Source organism: Rhinatrema bivittatum, chromosome 2 (genome assembly GCF_901001135.1).
Source record: "Rhinatrema bivittatum chromosome 2, aRhiBiv1.1, whole genome shotgun sequence".
NCBI classification, from domain to species: domain Eukaryota; kingdom Metazoa; phylum Chordata; class Amphibia; order Gymnophiona; family Rhinatrematidae; genus Rhinatrema; species Rhinatrema bivittatum.
In genome coordinates this window covers 377911559-377932724 of record NC_042616.1, presented here as the reverse complement: position 1 = coordinate 377932724, position 21166 = coordinate 377911559, and the positions used below count along the sequence as shown (strand labels likewise).

General features: G+C 49.4%; 1 protein-coding gene across 3 annotated transcripts in view; it reads right to left on the bottom strand.

Annotated features, from left to right (window-relative positions):
* The window catches only part of ELP2 (elongator acetyltransferase complex subunit 2), a 751239-nt gene that overhangs the window by 594166 nt on the left and 135907 nt on the right, over positions 1 to 21166 (bottom strand). For all 3 annotated transcript variants that reach the window (XR_003854643.1, XR_003854644.1, XM_029589989.1), the window contains exon 6: positions 19055 to 19119. Coding sequence is in view for 1 of the 3 variants with exons in the window: in XM_029589989.1 (XP_029445849.1) it covers positions 19055 to 19119 (65 nt within the window). In the remaining 2 variants the exon portion in view is untranslated. The remainder of the gene's footprint in view (positions 1 to 19054; positions 19120 to 21166) is intronic.

Genomic DNA, 21166 nt, shown 5'->3' with positions numbered 1-21166 from the left:
TTGGGGGAATCCCACTCTAGGTTGATTGATTTCTGGATTTTCTTTGGAATTGGGAAAGTGCTGGGGGGGGGGGGGTCTCTGTAGGCCATCCAGAACCGGATTAACCCCTTCAGCATCTGAATCTTCTAGGGTGAGCTTAATCTCCAGCTCCTCCAACACCTGAGGTATAAGCGGGCGAAGCTCCTCTCTCTTGAAAAGCCGGATCACCCACGGATCATCGCCTTCAGCCTCCAGACCCTCCGAGGTCCCCTGTTCAGTTTTAGAGTCCCCTGGGTCCAGAGAGGAACCCCCAATCACGTCCCCATCCTGCTAGGCCTCAGAGGAGACCTCATCCTCCTGCTTAGACTCGTCCGAATCTTCCGAGTCCAATTCCAATCGCGCTAGCCGTCCCTCGGGAGGCAGAGTTCACGGGCCCACGGAACCTTTATGGAGGACCTTCCCCCGCTTTGCTGAACCCGTCGGGCCTTCTGTGACACTGCATTTACCTGCCTGCCTAGCCAGGAAGACCTCGTGCAGTAAAAGTACGAATTTGGGCGAACCCCATTTATACGTGGGCCTGGACCAAATGGCCAGAGCCCACCCATAACCGATGCGCCGCCGCCCCCCCCCCCACCCCACCGGGGACGGCGTCCCTTCAAAGGGGGGAGGAGAGGTGTGTGCCCCCTTTCAGCCCCAGCGTGCGCCCAGAAGACGCGAACAGTGTGGCCAGGGCAAGGGGCGCTGTCGGGTCCCTCGACCTTACGCGCCGGCCTCCAGGCCAGCAGGAAAGAGGCTTTCCTCTCCCACCTTGGAGGGCCTGCCCAACGAGGAGCGGGTTGGGCTCCCGGGCCCAGCACCTGACCCTTTCCGATGCCGGAGGCGGGGGCAGGCTTTTCCTCCCCAGCGCACACCTTGGAATCCCTCGGAGTCCAGCATCGGAGGTACCACATGCTTTTGTGATCTGTGTGGGCCGCGATGCGGCCTGGAGGAGTGCGGAGTATGGGGCGCTCAGGGCGGGGGACGGCAGCCGGGTGGAGTGGCACTACAGGAGAGTCCTGCCCGGGCGTATGGTGCGTGGCGCAGATTGACCCGAGGGAGCGGAGGGGAGGTTTTCAATTACAAAAAAAAAAAAAAAAAAATTTAAAAAGGAAGGGAAAAGGATGGGGAGGAGGCCCCTTCCTGTGGTGTGCAGACACCGGTGGCGGCATCGGCAGAGGCGAGGAGGTGACTGAGTGTGGGTAGGCGGACAAAATATATATATATTTCACTTTTGTTTTCTTACAGGGGGGCGGATTTTCCCCCGGCCATGCATTTTCCATGATTCTGGGGGGGGGATGGGTGGGGCTTTTGTGTTAGCCCGGTTTTTCCCTGCCAGTTTTTTCTTTTTTTTGCATGCTAATATTTACCTTTTGCAGTGGCGCGGCTCGTTGCACACAAGACCCAGAACACATCATTACGGACGGGAGTTGGGTGGCATGAGGCCGCATTACGTACGGGAGTAGGGGGCCACCGTGCCGCAGGTGAGTCCTGCATGGGCACTTAAAAGGAAAGGATCGTGATTCTTGCAGGACCTGGTAGGGGACCAAGGACGAGGTGGGGATCAGCCCGGGGTAGGGGTCAGCAGCGAAGGCAGGAGACAAGGGGGCCAGTTTTCGAGGGAACAGGCGTGATCGGACAGGCAAGGGGCGGCCGAAGAGAATAGATAAAATAAAATTAATCTCTGGGTCTGCTTGGGGAATCCGAGGCATCCCTCACGGGGGATCACGGAGAGCAGAGCTCAGGGGTGAAGGTGGAGATCAGCCCCTGCTGACCAAAAAAAAAAAAAAGAGGGGGGTAAGTGGCAATATGCCACGGGTTAAGACCCCCATTTATAATACTAATAGTCCCGGACCAGCCAGCAGCACTCGCGCAGACAACGATGTTAGCTTTTAGCACATTTAAAACTAGTTTTAAATTAGTTTTAAACGGAGAAAGTTCTTTTTCACTCAACGCTCAATTAAACTCTGGAATTTGTTGCCAGAAGATGTGGTTAGTGCAGTTAGTATACCTGTGTTTAAAAAAGGATTGGATAAGTTCTTGGAGGAGAAGTCCATTAGCTGCTATTAATTAAGTTGACTTGATAGTAACCACCACTATTACTAGCAACGGTAACATGGGATAGACTTAGTTTTTGGGTACTTGCCATGTTCTCATGGCCTCGATTGGCCTCTGTTGGAAACAGGATGCTGGGCTTGATGGACCCTTGGTCTGACCCAGTATGGCATATTCTTATGTTCTTATGCCAGAGGATGTGGCTAGTGCAGATAGTGTAGCGGGGTTCTAAAAAGGTTGGGAGAAGATCTTGTAGGAGAAGACCTTTAACAGCTATTAATCAAGTTTAAATAAGGAATAGCCATCAGTAGCACTGGACACTGATGAAAACAGGATGCTGAGCTTGAAGGATCCGGGATCAATATGGGGCATCAAACTAAGGGTTGGACAGGTGAGGGGAGGGAACCACGGGGGACAACTTGACCCGAATGCGGGAATTTGAGGTGGGAGGTGCGAGGGCTCCTTCTGATGGGAATGGGACGGAATGGCTAGTGGGGATGGCTCTGGGTGTCGCAGCCCTGTCACCATTAGTGAGGCTAGCCTGGGGGGCTTCAGGGAGGTAGCAAAAAAAAAAACGGCACAGCAGGCACTAGCGGCCACTGCGTCACAGTTGAATTGGAGGAGAGAGCGGGGAATCCGCTGCATGGGCGGATACCAGATGGCACGCGGATACTCCTCACACGTTAGCTTCTCAGAACCCTGCATCTAACCCCTTTTACATCTTCCTGGTGTGTTTGTAATTTTGGGGAACAGATCAGGATGTCGGCAAGTTATACCCTGACGCACTGACACTGACACAGCAGGTCCCGCACGATCTCATTTATAATATAGAAACACTGCTGGTGCGTTGCGTTCCTGAATCCAAAAAGGCATAATGAGATATGGGAAGAGCCCATCGTGGGTTTTAAGGGCATTTTTCCACTCATCGCCGGAGCAGATATGCATCAAGAACCAATTTAGAAAATATCTTGCGCCCTGGAAGATAAGTCTGATATTAGCTACCAAGGGATAACGGTCTTTGGTAGTTATCTCGTTCAGTAATTAATGAACGGTACCTATATACAAGGTTCCGAAGTAGGGTCCAAGTTGATAGCAGTCGAAAACCTGATAAGGAGGTACATCTGCGGCTTTTTGAGAATACATCCAAGAAGGTGTATTGAGGAGGTAGGCCCGATAACATGGTATAGTAGGCAAGCAGGGTGCTGGAACGACTTCCAACAGCCATCTACCATGACAGCCAGCCAGATCCCCATCGTGATAGTTCCAATGTGGTCCAGTTGTACTGCGGCATATGGCCTGGTAGCCAGGGTAATCTGAGCACCACAGGGTGCAAGGTCAGTGCGCTGGTGGCTGGGGCTTTAAGGGCTGATTCCCTGTGTGCTAGGGGCCGTGAGTTTGAATGCAGCTTAGGTAAATAGGAAAGGGGATAGAAAGTTGGTACTAGTCAAGCTTTAACCTTTTCCAATATGAGGAAAGAGAGGGGCTCGGAATGAACCATCCCAGTGCATAGGCCCATGGGCTGTTAGGTCAACGAGACCCCCCCCCCCCCAGTGGTTCTCCGAGGATAGGACATGGTAGTACATCTTCTTCTGAAACAAAAAGTAGGCCGAGCGCAGTATGCGGACGGTTACTTCCCTGGACGTGTTACGAGGACTCTTTGCCCCTGAGTACAGTATCGAATGAGGCAGTCAATTCTTCCATCCACTTCTATGAGAGACTCAAGGGTATCAGGCAAAGTCTTGAGCCACCAATTCATCCTTCAATCGAGAGTTAAGGCCCTACAAGAAGAAAGCAGCCAGACATCCTAGTCCTGGTGCAGTTCGGATGCCACAGTCTTAATTTCTGCTAAGGATTTGTTACCTTGCAGGACATGTAACAGGGTAGATCCAGCAATGGTTTGATGAGAGGGCCCATCAAATACAGATTTGAAGGGATTCAAGAAGCTTACCAAATCGTTCAAAATTGGGTCACGGTGTTCCCATAGTTGTGAAGCCCACGCCGGGGCTCTTCCATCAAGTAGTGATAACATATAACTAGTCTGGGAGATCTGTGGGAAAGTAGTTAAGGCGGCAAAGAAGAATGCATACTATATTGGTTAATAATACTTCTGCACAACCATGCGCCCCTCCCTGACAAAAAGGCACAACAGTTTCACAGTCACTACTGGAGATACAAGTTCTTTAATTGGAGCTGTCGAGGTGTTCAGGTGTCCAGGCTATGGATTAAAAGCGGCAGCCAGATTTTCTAAGACTTGTGTTGCTCGGTGATCCAATGGGACAGGCAAGGAATAGCCTGCAGGGCTGTGAGCTGAGCAGAGTCCACGGAGTTAGCAAACGGTTGTGTTTGAGACATAGTTGTGGACCGTTTGTCCTACAGGATCCTGAAATCAGTGGTAAACAGTCACCGGGGAAGATAAGCTTTATTGTACAGAGATGGACTACCCGAGAAGCGGGCAAGCCGATAGACTCGTGATACCTCTACAAGACTCGAATACAGACGTGGCACGCTTTCCGGCAGTGTCCGCAGAGCGGGGCAACTCGAGAGCCCAACCCCAGCAAAACTGATGTAGACAGATCCAGCAGACAGACCCAGCAGCGTGATGAATCAGAGAGAGAGAGAGGAAGAGCGGAGGTGCCCATAGAGTGGTAGCTGTGGTCGACTGGATAACTCCCACCGTAGAAGGTGAGCCGAGGAGAGGGACCCGAAGACCGTGGAGCAGGATACACAACATGGCAGGCCCTCGAGGAGCAAGCACCTTTAGGGACAGCAGACGGCCGCCAAGGAGCGAGCGTTCTGAGTGGTTAAAGCGAGGAAAACCCTGAGGGTTGATAGATGCAGAAGGGACACGAGGAGCGGGTACCTGACTTTCCCATATCAGCGAAGTACCACGTTAGGCTTGAGGAGGTCTTCCAAGTGGGCGACTTAGAAGCGGTCAGAGGTAATGGGACCTAATCCTGGCTATCTCGTAGCGCTGACAGTGAGTGCCGAGTTTTGTGACATCGGCTGATGGGGCCGCCAAAGAAGTTCCCGCCAGGATGTAACGCATGCACGGCCTTATTACGATGGATCCAATGGGCTGGCGATGGGTAGACAAGGTTTGTTGTTAATTGGTATTGTCGGATACCAGGGTTTGCACTTGATAAAGTTACATAACCAACAAAAGCCTAATTATTTCTTGCAGATGCACCATACATTAAGTGTTTAGATTGGTCCTTGAAAACGGTTCTTACCACGGCTACGGCGCCCCAGAGACATGGGGGTTACTACACAGGTAATAGCAATAATAAGGATATATCTGGGGTAAGGACGTGCAACACAGGTAATAATAATAAGTATACTTCGACTACACAGGTAATTGTAATAAGGATACTTAAGGACCTCCGACTCAACGGTCCCCACTTAGGACCATTACGGCCAAAGTGGGGAGTCACAGGTATGCGAATGAGGGTTCGAGGGTTGCCAGGGGGAGGCAATATTAATGGACCGGTAAACAGGTTACCAGGGGGAGACAATAATGAAGGACCGGTGAACTTTTTGAGGATGGAAACATATTGAATCATGCTCTACGGGATGCCATTGTTGGCAGTATATTTTACAATGCTCTATGGGATTCCAGGCCTCAGCTTATTTAGGAAGTGGGGGACACGAGGCAAGGGTCCACCCTACCTCGTGTTTTGGCAGTTACCCGGGCCAGTAGGACATATTGCAAGTGATGCCAGTGACATCACAGGACAGTGTGGTAGCCGGTCAGTGCCTTGGGCGGCGAAAAAGGTTGGGGCGCAAAACGCGCCGATGGTCGGGGCCCCCTTGCTGGCGGACAAGGCGAGGGGGCCCAGGGAGCAAGACTGCCTTGCTTGGTACCTACAGCAGGCAGTGGTGGAGACATCATACCGGCTCAGGTACCCAGGGAAGTTTTTATTGATCTGTTAAATAAAAGCTGCGGCCGTATTATACCAATGACAGTTCTCTGTGTTGTTAATGTGTATAAAGTGAATGTTTATGGGATTAAGGAGAGCAAAGAGACAAAGGTAGGGACGACGGACACGTGGGTAAAGTGGCGGCTGCTAGAGTTAATAGGTGGGCCTGGACCGAATGGCCAGAGCCCACCCATAACTGAGATGCCCCCCCCCCCCCCCCCGCCACCGGGGACGGCGTCCCCTCAAAGGGGGAAGGAGAGGTGCGCGCCGACGCACCGGCGCGCGATTGGGCCATCACCCGCTCCCCCTGTGTGCGAAAGAGTGGGGCTAGGCCACGCCCCCGGGGCCGGCGCACAGGGGAAGATTAGATGGCGCGGGCCGATGATGTCAACGGCCCTTTAAAGGGCCACGACGGAGAACAGGACCCCCCTTTCAGCCCCAGCGCGCGCCCAGAAATCCCACCCACCCACCCTAAGAAAATTATTTTGCTGAAATGGAGTTTGTTTGTAATGAGTGAGCATACAATGAAATGTTGAGATTACTTACCTGATAATCTCCTTTTCCTTAGTGTAGACAGATGGACTCAGAACAAGTGGGTATAGTGTGCTCGTGCTAGCAGTTGGAGACGGATCTGACGTCAGCACGGGTACATATACCCCCATAGGAAGTGAAGCAACTCAGAAATCTTCCTTGCAAAAGCTGTTATGGATATATGTGTACTGACGATCAATGAAATAGTGAAACAGGATTCCCCTGACCGATTGATAGTAGCTGGAGACCGCCAGCATTCCCAACCGGAAGGCGTCGACACCTGGCAGAGGGGACGCTCTTATGTAAGAAAATGACATGGCTTACCTTGAATCAGTGAAACCCATGTATACCGGCAGCCGGGTGGGATGCTGAGTCCATCTGTCTACACTAAGGAAAAGGAGATTATCAGGTAAGTAATCTCAACATTTCCTAGCGTGTAGCCAGATGGACTCAGAACAAGTGGGATGTACAAAAGCTACTCCCGAACTGGGCGGGAGGCTGCCTGAGGACCGCGTAGGACTGCCCTCGCAAATGCTGTGTCCTCCCTGGCCTGGACATCCAGACGATAAAACCTGGAGAAGGTATGGAGGGAGGACCATGTCGCCGCTTTACATATTTCTGCGGGCGACAGCATCCTAGATTCTGCCCAAGATGCTGCTTGGGCTCTGGTAGAATGAGCCTTGACCTGTAGAGGTGGTGACTTCCCGGCCTCTACGTAGGCCGCTCTGATAACTTCTTTAATCTAGCGGGCGATGGTGGGCCGAGAGGCCACTTCCCCTTGTTTCTTCCCGCTGTGAAGGACGAACAGATGGTCCGTCTTTCGAACGGCTTCTGTCATTTCCAGGTATCTGGGCAGCAATCTGCCGATGTCGAGATGGCGTAGCAAACGCCCTTCTTCTGATTTCTTCAAACTTGCTGTACTTGGCAAGGATATCGTTTGGTTGATGTGAAATTGTGAGACTACTTTAGGTAAAAAGGAGGGAACTGTGCGAAGATGGATAGCCTCTGGAGTGATTCTGAGAAAGGGATCACGGCAGGACAGTGCTTGTAGCTCCGAGATGCGGCGTGCTGAACACACAGCCAGCAAGAACATAATCTTCAAAGCTAGAGAACGGAGAGACAGGCCCCGAAGGGGTCTGAAGGTGGCTCCCGCGAGGAAATCCAAAACTATGTCGAGGTTCCACAGGGGCACTGGCCACTTCAGTGGCGGACGAATGTGCTTGACTCCTATCAGGAAACGGGAAACATCTGGGTGCGTGGCAATGGTCTTGCCATCCCTCCTGGGACCGTAGCAAGACAGCGCAGCCACCTGAACTTTGATGGAGCTTAGGGAGAGACCCTTCTGAAGCCCATCCTGCAGGAAATCCAGAACAATAGGGATTGTGGTCGCATGTGGATCGGTGCCATGAGTGTCGCACCAGGCTTCAAATACCCTCCAGATCCTTATGTAGGTGAGGGATGTGGAAAACTTGCGAGCTCGGAGGAGTGTATCTATCACCGGCTCCGAGTAACCTCTTTTCTTCAGTCTAGCCCTCTCAATGGCCAGACCGTAAGAGAGAATTGAGCTGGATCCTCGTGAAGGATGGGACCTTGACGTAGCAGGTCCCTGAGCGGAGGCAGGGGAAGAGGCTCCCCTGCCAGTAGTCTTCTCATGTCCGCGTACCAGGGTCTTCTTGGCCAGTCTGGTGCCACTAGAAGAACTAGGCCCCTGTGCCTCTGAATCTTGTGTATAAGGGCGCCCAGCAGGGGCCACGGAGGAAAGGCGTACAGCAGGGTCCCTGGAGGCCATGGCTGAACCAGGGCGTCGATCCCGTGAGAGAACGGATCTCGCTTGCGGCTGAAGTATCGGGGTACTTGAGCATTGGACCTGTCCGCTAGTAGGTCCATGTCCGGAGTCCCCCACTGATCCACAATCATCTGGAAGGCTGTGGGGGACAACTGCCATTCTCCTGGATTTAGGCTTTCCCTGCTGAGGACGTCTGCCACGGTGTTGTCCCTTCCGGCAATGTGGATGGCGGAGATGTCCTGGAGATTCGCCTCTGCCCAAGCCATCAGCGTGGCTATCTCTAGGGACACCTGTTGGCTTCTGGTTCCGCCCTGTTGGTTGATGTATGCCACCGTGGTGGCGTTGTCGGACATCACTCTGACTGCTCTGTTCCTCAATCTGTGAGCAAATTTCAGGCAAGCCAACCGGACTGCCCGTGCCTCTATTCGGTTGATGTTCCACCCCGATTCTTCTCTGTTCCACCGTCCTTGGGCGGTGAGCTCTTCGCAGTGTGCTCCCCATCCATTCAGGCTGGCATCTGTGGTGAGCAGAGTCCACGTGGGGGAGGACATCTTCGACCCCCTGCTCGTGTGGTTGGACTGCAACCACCACCATAGCTGGGTCCGCACTCTGGCTGGTAGAGGGAGATGCACGGAGTAATTCCGGAAGCGGGGGCTCCATCGAGAGAGGAGGGAGCGTTGTAGAGGTCTCATATGGGCCCTTGCCCAGGGTACCACTTCCAGGGTGGATGCCATGAGACCGAGAACCTGCAGATAATCCCAAGCTATGGGCCGACTGGCTCCCATCAAGGACCGTAGATGCGCCTGGAGTTTTAACCTTCTCTTGGTGGTGAGACTGACTTTGTCTGCCTGGATGTCGAACCGGACTCCCAGGTATTCCAGTGATTGGGAAGGCTGTAGGCAACTCTTGTTTAGGTTGACTACCCATCCCAGGCTTTCCAGAAGAGTGATCACTCGGTTGGTTGCCCGATGGCTCTCCTCTCGTGATTTCGCCCTGATCAGCCAATCGTCTAGGTAGGGATGGACAAGGATTCCTTCCCGTCTGAGCGCCGCTGCTACCACTACGATCACCTTGGTGAAGGTCCGCTGCGCCGTGGCTAACCCGAAGGGCAAAGCCCGGAATTGGAAGTGTCGTCCCAGAACCTTGAAGCGTAGGTAGCGCTGATGATCCTGATGGATCGGGATATGCAGGTAGGCTTCTGACAAGTCTAAGGCCGTGAGGAACTACCCTGGCTGTACTGCGGTCTTGACTGAGCGCAGAGTTTCCATGCAAAACCTCGGGACCCTTAAGTATCGGTTGACTGACTTGAGGTCCAATATGGGCCGGAAAGTGCCCTCTTTCTTGGGTACCATGAAATAAATGGAATAGTGCCCAGAATCCATTTCCCATGCAGGTACTGGGATTATGGCTTTCAAGGACAGGAGCCTCGCCAGGGTAGCTTCCAATGCTGCCTTCTTGTGGATTGGACACAGGGATTCCACAAACCTGTCCGGAGGGATGTGATGGAAGTCCAGATACTACCCTCTCGGATGATGGCGAGGACCCACTGGTCCGACGTAATCTCGACCCATCTGGGGTAGAAGAGGGTTAACCTGCCCCCTATGGCTCAGTCCCCCGGATGGATCGGCTGATTCTCATTGGGAGGTGCGGCCGGGACCGGAACCCGAGCCGGCTCCCCTCTTGTGCTGCTTGGTCCGAAAGGACTGGTTCCTGGCCTGAGGACGAGGTGCCTGGTAGCGACTCCTATAGGGAGTGAAGCGTTGGGAGCTTCTACCTCTGGAGGGCCTCGGAAAGGCGCGCTGGTTCCTCTTGGACCTGTCTTCCGGCAGTCGAGGTACTGGAGAGGCACCCTATGTGCTAGCCAGTTTATCTAGGTCACTGCCGAACAGGAGAGAACCCTTGAACGGCATTCTAGTGAGACGTGTCTTCGAAGGAGCATCGGCTGACCAATTCCGTATCCAGAGCTGCCTCCTGGCTGCTACTGAGGATGAGACCCCCTTAGCTGTCGTACGGACTAGGTCGGAGGCGGCATCCGTAAGGAACGAGAGAGCGGACTCCATATCCGCTACTGGAGCATTGTTCCTGACCTGTGACAAACAGGAACGCATCACCACTGTGCAGCAGGTTACGATTCGCAAAGACAGGGCTGCCACCTCAAAGGTTTGTTTCAGGATGGCGTCCAGGCATCGGTCATGAGCCTCCTTGAGGGCCGCCCCCCCCCCCCCCTCCACTGGAATGGTAGTGCGCTTGACCACAGCGCTAACTAAGGCGTCCACCTTAGGGCACACCAGCATATCCTTGATTGCCGGATCCAGGGGGTACATACCAGATAGGGTCCGACCCCCTTTGAATGAGGCCTCCAGCGCATTCCACTCTAAATCGATCAGCTGTTGCGCCGCTTGCAGGAAGGGGAAATGGCGGGCTGTGGGACGAAGACCCTCCAGCAGGGGGTTCTGCGTAGATGCCTCCATGGTACTGGGGCCTGGAATAGCCAACTCCGTCAGGCACTGAGAAACCAGGTCGGAGAGAACCGCCTCATGGTTCGATATGGCTCAATCCCCGAGGGAAGTTCCCCCTCCTCGGGGGGGTTCGGACTTGTCCTCCGAGACATCAGGGTCCGCATGAGCCGGACTGCCCGGAGGCGGGTGCCCACGATAAGGGCGAGAAGGTCCAGGGGCAGGGTCAGCCGGAGCAGCAGCAGGGCCTGGACGGGAAGCGGACTGCATTTGTACAAAGGCATGGATCCCCTTAAATAAATCCACCCAGGAAATGGAAGCGGTCTCTTGCCGTCGGGGTACCAGGTCCCCCGGGATTCCTGGTTGCTCGAGACGGCCCGCTAAGTCCGGGGTGGCCCCTGGGGAACTGTCGGCAAACCTCGGTTGAGACTGGTCCTGGCCCGAGGCTCCCACGGCCTCCTCACATTGGGCACAAAGGGAGTCTGGCTCCTCGCTCTCTCTGCGTGGCTCTGAGCTGGCATGCTGAGCAGAGGCCGAGAGCTTTCACACCAGAGTCAGGAGGTGCCAACTCTGGAGACGCCGGGTCGTTTAAATGTTCCATCGCGTCTTGCGAATGCAGGGCACCGGCGCTTATGCTGCCAATAATATCGCTCAATAATATGCGCTCAGCAATATGCGCTCAATATACAATATGCGTTCAATAATATGTGCTCAATATACAATATGCGCTCAATAATATGCGGTCAGCAATATGCGCTCAATAATATACAATATGCGCTCAGTAATATGCGGTCAGCAATATACGCTCAATAATATACAATATGCGCTCAATAATATGCGGTCAGCAATATACGCTCAATAATATACAATATGCGCTCAATAATTCGCGGTCAGCAATATATGCTCAATAATATACAATATGCTGTGTTGTGCGCCCATCCACAGGCGCCTATCATGAGCGCTCAATACCTGAACAAGGCAGACAAAATGGCGACCTCCACGGCGTGCCGCATGCAGGCAACGCCGCTGATCCTCGTACCTCGGAGACCAAAAAGTAAGAGATGTACGCCTTACCTGATCCTCGGCGCTTCCCGGCTGGAACCCGGGCGGTCTCCGGCTGCGGGGGGAGAGGGGAAATACCTTCACCGCCGCGCTTGAGGAAATGCACCCGCTGCCTCTAAGCCACCGAACTCGTCTCGCTCGGGGCTAAGTCCACGCCGGGACCGAGGCGCCTCTCAGCCAGGCCCGAGCCCTTCTCGCTCGGGGGCTAGATCCCTGCCGCGATTTGGCCACCGGACCGAGGCGTAGACCTCTGAGGGATCGTGGAAATCACCCCGGGAAACTCAACTGGGGGAGGGACCCGAGGGTATCACCGCAGGAGTGCGGGGCTCAACTTCTGAGAAATTTGGAAAGTAGATTTGGAAAACACGCTCAGCGAGCGTGCAGGCGCTCCAAACTGCTTTGGAGACGGAAATTACTGAGTTGCTTCACTTCCTGTGGGGGTATATGTACCCGTGCTGACGTCAGATCCGTCTCCAATTACTAGCACGAGCACACTATACCCACTTGCTCTGAGTGCATCTGGCTACACACTAGGAAAAGAATAACGCTGTAGCATGTTCAGCTTGCAATGGGTAAATGGGGGGGCAGAGGTAAGCGTGTGGGGGCATTATTGGGTGGAAGGCTAGTAGAGGTGTATTGGAGAGGAGGATAACTTGTGAAATGCAGGCACCGTAATGCAGTTAAACAGATAAAAGCAATTGTAGCAGGTTAATGCAGGTGTATACACTGTACTGTAAGAGAACAGTGTATACACCTGCATTAACCTGCTACAATTGCTTTTATCTGTTTAACTGCATTACGGTGCCTGCATTTCACAAGTTATCCTCCTCTCCAATACACCTCTACTAGCCTTCCACCCAATAATGCCCCCACACGCTTACCTCTGCCCCCCCATTTACCCATTTGGACACCCTATTTACCCACATTTACCCACTCGGACACCCCTCAAAACTAGCCCTCCCCCCCTACAGCCACCTAAATTATCCCTCCCCACCTACAGCCACCACAACACTCAAAAAAGGCGTCTGACCTCCATCCCCATATCTCCCACCTCCCAAGCCCTCACCATCTCCCTCATTTCCCTTCTACTCATTAATGCCCAATCCCTAAAACAAAAAACACACCTCCTCCATGATATTCTAACTGACTCCAAACCAGAAATCTTTGCAGTAACTGAAACCTGGTTCAAACCCTGCGACACCCCCCTCATTAACCAATTACCTTCTGACACCTATGACATTTTCTCCATCCCCCGAAAAAAGAAAAGAGGAGGGGGCCTACTCCTCATAGCCAAAAAAGAATTCAAGCTCACCTCACAACCCTGCAATATTCCCAACCAATACGAAGTAGGCTTCTTCAAATCACAATCTCTACAAATCTGCCTTATATATATACCCCTCCTGGTCTACTAGAAAAAGACCCCTCCCCCCTCATCGAACTCCTCACCATCTCCCTCTCTCCCGACATCCCCACGATACTCCTTGGCGACTTTAACCTGCATGTCGACTCCACCCCACAATCCCCTACATGCGAAGCCTTCATCTCATCCTTAGACGCAATGGGCCTTACCCAACCCACAAAGCCGGTCATACCCTTGACCTCATTTTCACCAACTCACTCATCAACGTCATCCACTCCCCCACATGCCTGCCTGTTCCCTGGTCTGACCATTCCATCATTAACACAACTCTCTCTCTACCAACCCCTTCCACCTCCTCTCCTCCCCAGCCTAAATCCTTCCAATTTCGTAAAACCTGCCCTACAGAGACGCTGGCTACGGCTTGCTCCAACGTCCCAAATCACATTGACCTAGAGACAGCAGATAGTGCCATATCCTCCTGGACAGAAACTACCCAGAAAATCGCTAACAACTTATGCCCAATCATTCAAAAAACAATCACCCAATCTAAATTATCTAAAAAACCCTGGTATACCCAGACACTCAAAACCCAAAAAATCCAACTTAGAGCAGCAGAAAGACACTGGCGCAAACATCCCACTACTGCCACAAAAACCATCTATTACCAACTCATGCATGCATATAGAAACGCCATTCAAACAACAAAAAAGGAATACTATGCCAAGAAAATTCACCACCTCCAATTCAATCCAAAGGCACTATTTTCCCTAGTCTCAAATCTTACCAAATCTAACTTGTCTACACCCCAAGTCCCCTCCACACAGACCCGATGCAATGAAATTGCCCTCTTCTTTAAGAACAAAATATCTAACATCACCGCCAAGTTTACCCCTAATACCAAAAAATTCCCCCAACACAAATGTATAACCCCCCCCCACCCCTTACACACCCAACATCCTCTCTCCTTTGAACCCTCTCAACACTAGAAATAGAAAACATCTTAAAAAAAGATGAGACCTCTTCCCACCCCTCAGAAACCATCCCTACTAAACTACTACTCGCTATTCCTAAAACAATAGCCACATCACTCTCCAAATCGTGAACTGCTCCCTAGAACCGGTCAGGTACTAACTCCCTGAAACAAGCGTGGTCAAACCATCCTAAAAAAACCCTCCCTTGACCCTTCCAACCTATCCAACCTCCGTCCCATCTCCAATCTCCCTTTCCTCTCCAAAATCATTGAGAAACTAGTAAACTCCCGCCTCTCTGACCACCTAGAACAATCCAACATACTCCCACCAACACAACATGGTTTCCGTAAACACCTCAGCACGGAATCCCTACTCCTCTCCCTTATCGATACCATCATCAAAGGAATGGATGCCGGAAACTCCTATCTCATCGCCATGCTAGATATATCCGCCGCTTTCGATACCGTAAATCATAACATCCTCATCAACACTCTCACCAGTATAGGTATCTCAGGTACTGCCCTCTCCTGGATAAAGTCCTTCCTCCAAAACCGCACCTACACAGTCCTCACCGACAACTTCACATCCCCCCCTGTTAATCTCGACTGTGGCGTCCCCCAAGGATCCTCCCTCTCTTCCACCCTATTTAACATTTACATGCTCCCCCTCACAAACCTCCTCTCCAACCTTGGTATTACACACTTCATCTACGCAGATGATGTGCAAATCCTCATCCCCTTCACAAACACTGTACTCACTGCACTCCATACATGGAACACCATTCTCGCCTCCATAAACCAACTCCTCACCGACATGCACCTTGCCCTTAACCCGCAAAAAACTGAACTCCTCCTCATCTCCTCCAGACATGCACCCATACCCTGTCCCTCCACTCTCCAGCCTCCTAACTTTCTCTCTAACACAAGAAACCTGGGTGTTATACTTGACAACCAACTAACCTTCAAACCATATATCAAATCTATCCTTAGCAGCTGCTACTTCAAACTACAATCCCTTAAAAAACTCAAACCCCTCCTCTACTTCCATGATTTCCGCACAGTACTCCAATCCTTAATTTTTTCTAAAATTGATTATTGCAACGCACTCCTACTTGGACTCCCTGCTACCCACATCAGACCTCTCCAACTCCTTCAAAACGCTACTGCACGCATCCTCACCAATGTCAATAAGAAAGATCACATTACTCCCACCCTCATTAATCTCCATTGGCTTCCCATCCACTCACGAATTATATACAAGACCCTTACCCTCATCCACAAAAGTATTATTAACGAACATTACAACTGGCTAAACCCACCTTTTCTCCCTCGTATCTCCACAAGACCCACCCGCTCCTCTCTTCGTGGAACCCTTATTCCCCCCTCCATAAAATCCACAAGACTCATCTCCACCACCAATAGGGCCCTTTCCCTCGCAGGCCCATCCCTGTGGAACTCCATGCCTCTTGACCTACGCACCGAAACCTCCACACCCACCTTCAAAAAGAAACTCAAAACCTGGCTCTTCCTCCAAGCATACCCCCAATCATCATCATCACCTACTAGCACTCAAACCCAACCTCCCTCTCGTATCAACACCCCCACTACAGGACCCCCACCCACCCTCTCGAAGGAACTACAAACCCCACACTTAACCTCCTGCACATAATAAATTGCCACCTAGCAGAACCGCACACATCTTCTCACTTCTTTCACTGTTGGCCATGCGCTTAGACAAATTTTGTATATAGCCTATGTACATATCATTTCCCCATTGATTCCCTGTACATATTTTTTCCTCATGTATCTGTTCTCACCCCCCCACCCCCTCCTTTGTCGCGATCACCCCCACCCCTCCCTCCCTTAGTTACCAAGTTATTTACTCTGTTACTATTGTTTATGTTACACACTGTTCCTTGTAAAGGCTTTGCCTATATTTTTTTGGTTTGTAAGTTATCTGTAAACCGGCACGATGTGCAAACGGCTGTCGGTATATAAAATTAAATAAAAAAAATATATATATATATTATAAGTGTACATTCTTATAACTGCTTAACTTAAAAAGCAAATAGCATACTTATGTTAAGCACACAATATTTAAGTGTACATTTTATCAGATATACTTATGCAGCTGATAGCATACTTATGTTAAGCATGCAATATTATATGTGTACATTCTTATAACTGATTCACGTATGCAGCAGGTAGCAACCTTATGTTAAGCATGCATTATAAGTGTACATTCTTATAACTGATTAACTTATGCATCAGATAGCATGCTCATATTAGTACAATTCAAATGCTATTCATTGCTGGGGATATTGTCGCAGCTGTGAGGGAGAGGGTGGTTACCCAGGCCGGTAGGGCATATTGCAAGTGATGCTGGTGACATCACAGGACGGCGTGGTAGCCGGTCAGCGCCTTGGGTGGGGAAAAAGGTTGGGGTGCGAAACGCGCCGATGGTCGGGGCCCCCTTGCTGGCGGACAAGGCGGGGGGCCCAGAGAGCAAGACTGCCTTGCTTGGTACCTATGGCGGGCAGCGGTGGAGACATCATACCGGCTCGGGTACCCAGGGAAGTTTTTATTGATCTGTTAAATAAAAGCTGCGGCCTTATTATACTAACGACAGTTCTCTGTGTTGTTAATGTGTATAAAGTGAATGCTTATGGGATTAAGGAGGGCAAAGAGACAAAGGTAGGGACGACGGACACGTGGGTAAAGTGGCGGCTGCTAGAGATAATACTTGTGTATGTATGCTTTGCTGCGTTCCATGTATACCTGCTAATTTTCAAAGTGGACTTATGCATGGACTTTCTACATGCAGACTATGTGTAAACGTGCGGTTATAAAATTACCCTCAGACTGTAAAATTTTAAAGCACAATGTTCATCACTTTGTACAGAATTGTTTCATTTTGAAATCACCATGCCCAGTTTTCAATGTTTATAATACACCTGCTGCATAGCAGATGAAAAGCCCACGAGTACTCACAGTTTGAGTGCAAGAATATTTTTGAAAGGAAAGCCTACAGGGAGTTTTCCTTTGAAAATGAGACTTCACTTCCTGCAAGCTGAATTGAGGGACTGAAAATTGTTCCTTAAGGGGTAAGTTTTCGGCAGTGCACCCAACCGCAAAGTAACACGCATAATTTCAAACATGTGAATCTCCTGAAAACCAGCCTCACCAGGTAGTTCTCAAGAACAGGGCTGAGAACCACTGCTGTAGAAGATGCAATTACCAAATTTATACAAATCATTACAGGACCAAGAAATGTGCCAAAAATACAGAACATATTTATCGCGCAGTCCGCGAAAGCGCCCACCTGTCTCAACAAGATTTGGAAACAATTTTGATTCAACAGCAATCTCACCTTAAAAAGGAGATTCTGCTGTGGCCCAGAGCAGCCACTGTGCACTAGCAGCACATCAATTTCTAGCAGAGAAGCCAGCTATAAACTATCAATGACTACTGTCTGGCTGGTGACTACATTTGGATTTAAAAGACATATTAGCAGGTTCCTTTTTTTTTGTCAATTTCCCTCTTCACCTCTGAATATAGAAGTACTTATGTAACAGTTCCTGATAAGTCAGCAAATACACACATAAATTACACCAATTTTCAAAGTGAATTTAATGCTGAAATGTTTGCTTTCAAAATTACCCTGCTAAAATTACCTGTATACAATTATACCTACTAATCTATACACAGAAATCTTTCAGAAAAATTTAGGCACATACTTTTGAAAATCCTAAATTATGCAAGTCCAAACCTCTCCTCTGCTGCTAGGAACACCTCTGCTCAGTCCAGGTAAACCTGCCTGTATATGCATGCAAGTTTTCCTGCATACTGGGCGTTTCACTTTTATAACAAGTCATTTCCATGGGAAAGCATCATTTACCTATGGAAATACCTTTCCAAATTATCCTCTAAAAAATTAGATCAAGAAACAAAGTCATTCTTTTACAGTTGTAACCAACATTGATCAGAAAACTTGGAACTAAAAGAGATGAAACCAAAACCACATTGTAATGGGACTTTTTGTTTATTAATCTGCTGACTGTCAAACAATGTGGATATAGACCTCCAACAGGATCATCTCTAATAGGACGCAATGTACATGCAGTCTTCAAAAACATACTGCATCTAGCATGCAGTGCTTCCAAATGATTTAATGCCGCCGCACCATGTGATTTATAATATCCAGTTCAGGCCAGTCATTAAGTTTACGGAGCTTCTTATCAGCTGAGAAATGCAGCACATAAATTAAAACTTCTTTCTAGTCTGTTTCTGCTTGAAAGTACTGAGAAGAAAGCAGCTGAGAAATACACTGCAGGCACAGTATCATAAGCAAAGCATAGAGCTCTAACAACTTGATTATTCATATGGCAGAAAGGGGGACTTTTTTGGCCACTTGCTGCCTTAGCAGTCTAAATAAAGGAAAACAGACCAGTTCACAGATACATCCATCCCAGTTTGATTTTAACACTGGCGCTTCTGATGTATCAGTTGAAGGTGAGCGGGTCAGAAAAAGGATGAGTGCATTATACCACCTGGACACCTTTTTCAGCAAAGCAATCCATGATTGCTAAGTCGCAGCAAGAGCAAGAGAAAAAGAAAAGCATACCAATATCCTCTCCCACCAAGATATTCAATCTCTCTCCACATAAGATAAATATCACATTTTATATGTTATAATTATATGAGTCCTGAACAACTAGAATTTAAACACTGTTTTCATGTGATGGCTATCAGCAGGAGTGGAAAGGGAGGTAATATAGGTAACAAGCAAAGGCGAAGGAGAGGAGAACAGCAGCAACAGGTTCTGCATAAGAAGAGCTACAATCACAGATGATAGAGATTCCAGGAAGCATTTCAGAATCAAAGGTAAAAAGCAATAGTTACCTCTGCTTCTTGCTGCACATACAAATGAATTTTGCTGTCATCACCTCCACAAGCTAATACAGGGACTGAAAAAAATATCCATAAGATCAAAGTTATCAAAATTCAATTTTCTGAAATGAAAACATTTGCACATTAAAATGAGACAAACATCTCTAAAGTACTATTGGTTTAAACTAATTTTCACCCATACAATCCCATAAAAATTTCTAAAGTTGAAAATCAGTTTAAAACCATTTTCACCTTACTTTTAGGATACCTAAAACAGCAAAAGGTATCCACATCAGAAGTGCTGGAGTGCTGGCCACAGGCAGAGAGAAGCAGAGAGCCAACAAGCACTACAGCTATCACAAGAGGGGTTTGGGCCAGGACCAGTTGCTGTTGCCCTTTCCCTCACTCCCCGCTTAGAGCCCCTACAGGAGGAGTCAGAACTTCTTACTTTCTGCTCCTGCTGCTTCCATCTCTACGGTTGGAACAGCAGACTCCATGGTCTCACTAGAACCGCTCATGCAGTTTCAACTTCAGAAGGAAGCCTGCAGAAGTAGCACTGCTTACTGTCACGTGCCGTTTGCCCATCTCCTCCGGGCCGCATGCTGGAGGGAATAGCACAGGGAAGGGAGACTGCTGATTGGTTTCTACCAGTTTACCCAGTCTTTATTTTACCTTCTTTCATATTTGTTCTGTGGCATTGATATTCCATATAATTTTGTGACTTGTGAAAAGAATGGCAAGAAAGGAAGCAAAAGCTTTGAGATTTCAGAATGAAAGGACAATTGCTCTCTCAGAGTGATGTGGAGAAATTTGGTACAAGGGACTGTGTATTGGTGCAAACTTGCATAGAAAGGGAAGACAAATGTGAATTTTCCATGCACATTAAACATTTTTTATTGCATGTGGGAGAAGGGATCATATAGAAAGGGAATCACAGAATATTGAGCTAGCAACCAAGTGGGAAAACAGAGAGAGAAGATTATTGTACCAGGAGGGTGGAACAGAGATGATGATTGTGCCAGGGTAGTTGGGAGAGAGATTGTGCAGAGGTGTGTTTGGTGGGGGGGGGGGGAGCAAGGACGATTACTGCAATAGCATAGGATGGGGGAGAGATGATGACTGTGCCAGGGGAAGTGGGAGGGGGAAGGGAAGGAAGGAAGGTGTAATTGCCGTGTAACTGATCATAATTCGTGTGTGGAAAGCATTATGGAATCAGATCAGTAGAAAAATTTAGTTTATAAAACAATATTGAAATACAAAAGTGATCTAGCAAAAATATAATATATAGAATAAATTACACTAATAAGTGACACAGGCAATACATATAGCATATAAGAAAATAACACAATAAAAACAAAATTATTGCTAGCAACACATACAGAAGAGCAAAAAGAGAGTGAGAGAAAGAAGATAATATAATACATCAATACACTAAATCATAGGTCTATTTCCCTTATCTCGCCCCTGAAAGATAAACAGAAAAAACCTGGTGTTGTCCCCCAAGGAGTTAGCATAAGACTCAAGCAACTCTCCAAGGTAAGACGGCGATGCTGCTCAAGAGAACAAATCTACATCTGTCTTCCATCTGTTCTGAGGAATTTTGTCAGTTCTGAGGAATTTGGGGCCAGGGACAAGAATTTATAGCGTGCATGTGAAGGAGTCTATAGGAAACTCCCTCGGACCACCTTAAGTGACCGGGCACAGTTATCTCGCTCAGGCTTCCTTAAGATCCAGACCCGCAAGGAATCATGGGTGAAGGGAGGCGCCACTTACAGTGTACAAGAACGCAGGGCCTAGAAGGGCCTAGAAGGGTTAGAGAGGCCCCAAGGGGAGGGTGATGTATGTGTGCTATCTGAACTTAAGGTGAGCTGCATTGTCTGTTGGACTTTTCTTTCCCTATAATTAAATTGCACATAAAGGAAATAGCCAAAGTCTGCCTGCTTATTCCTCCAGCTGTTTCACAGGCACAGCCCACAGATGCAGCAGCAGAAAGAAAAAAAAACTGCAGTTTTTTTCTTCCTGGGACCTCCTAGTTTCACTCACCTAGCCTTCGCACAACAAGCCAAGGGGGCTAGTGTGGTCAGAGGTCAAGCAGTGAGTAGGGCTGGACAGGTTAGCAGTTTT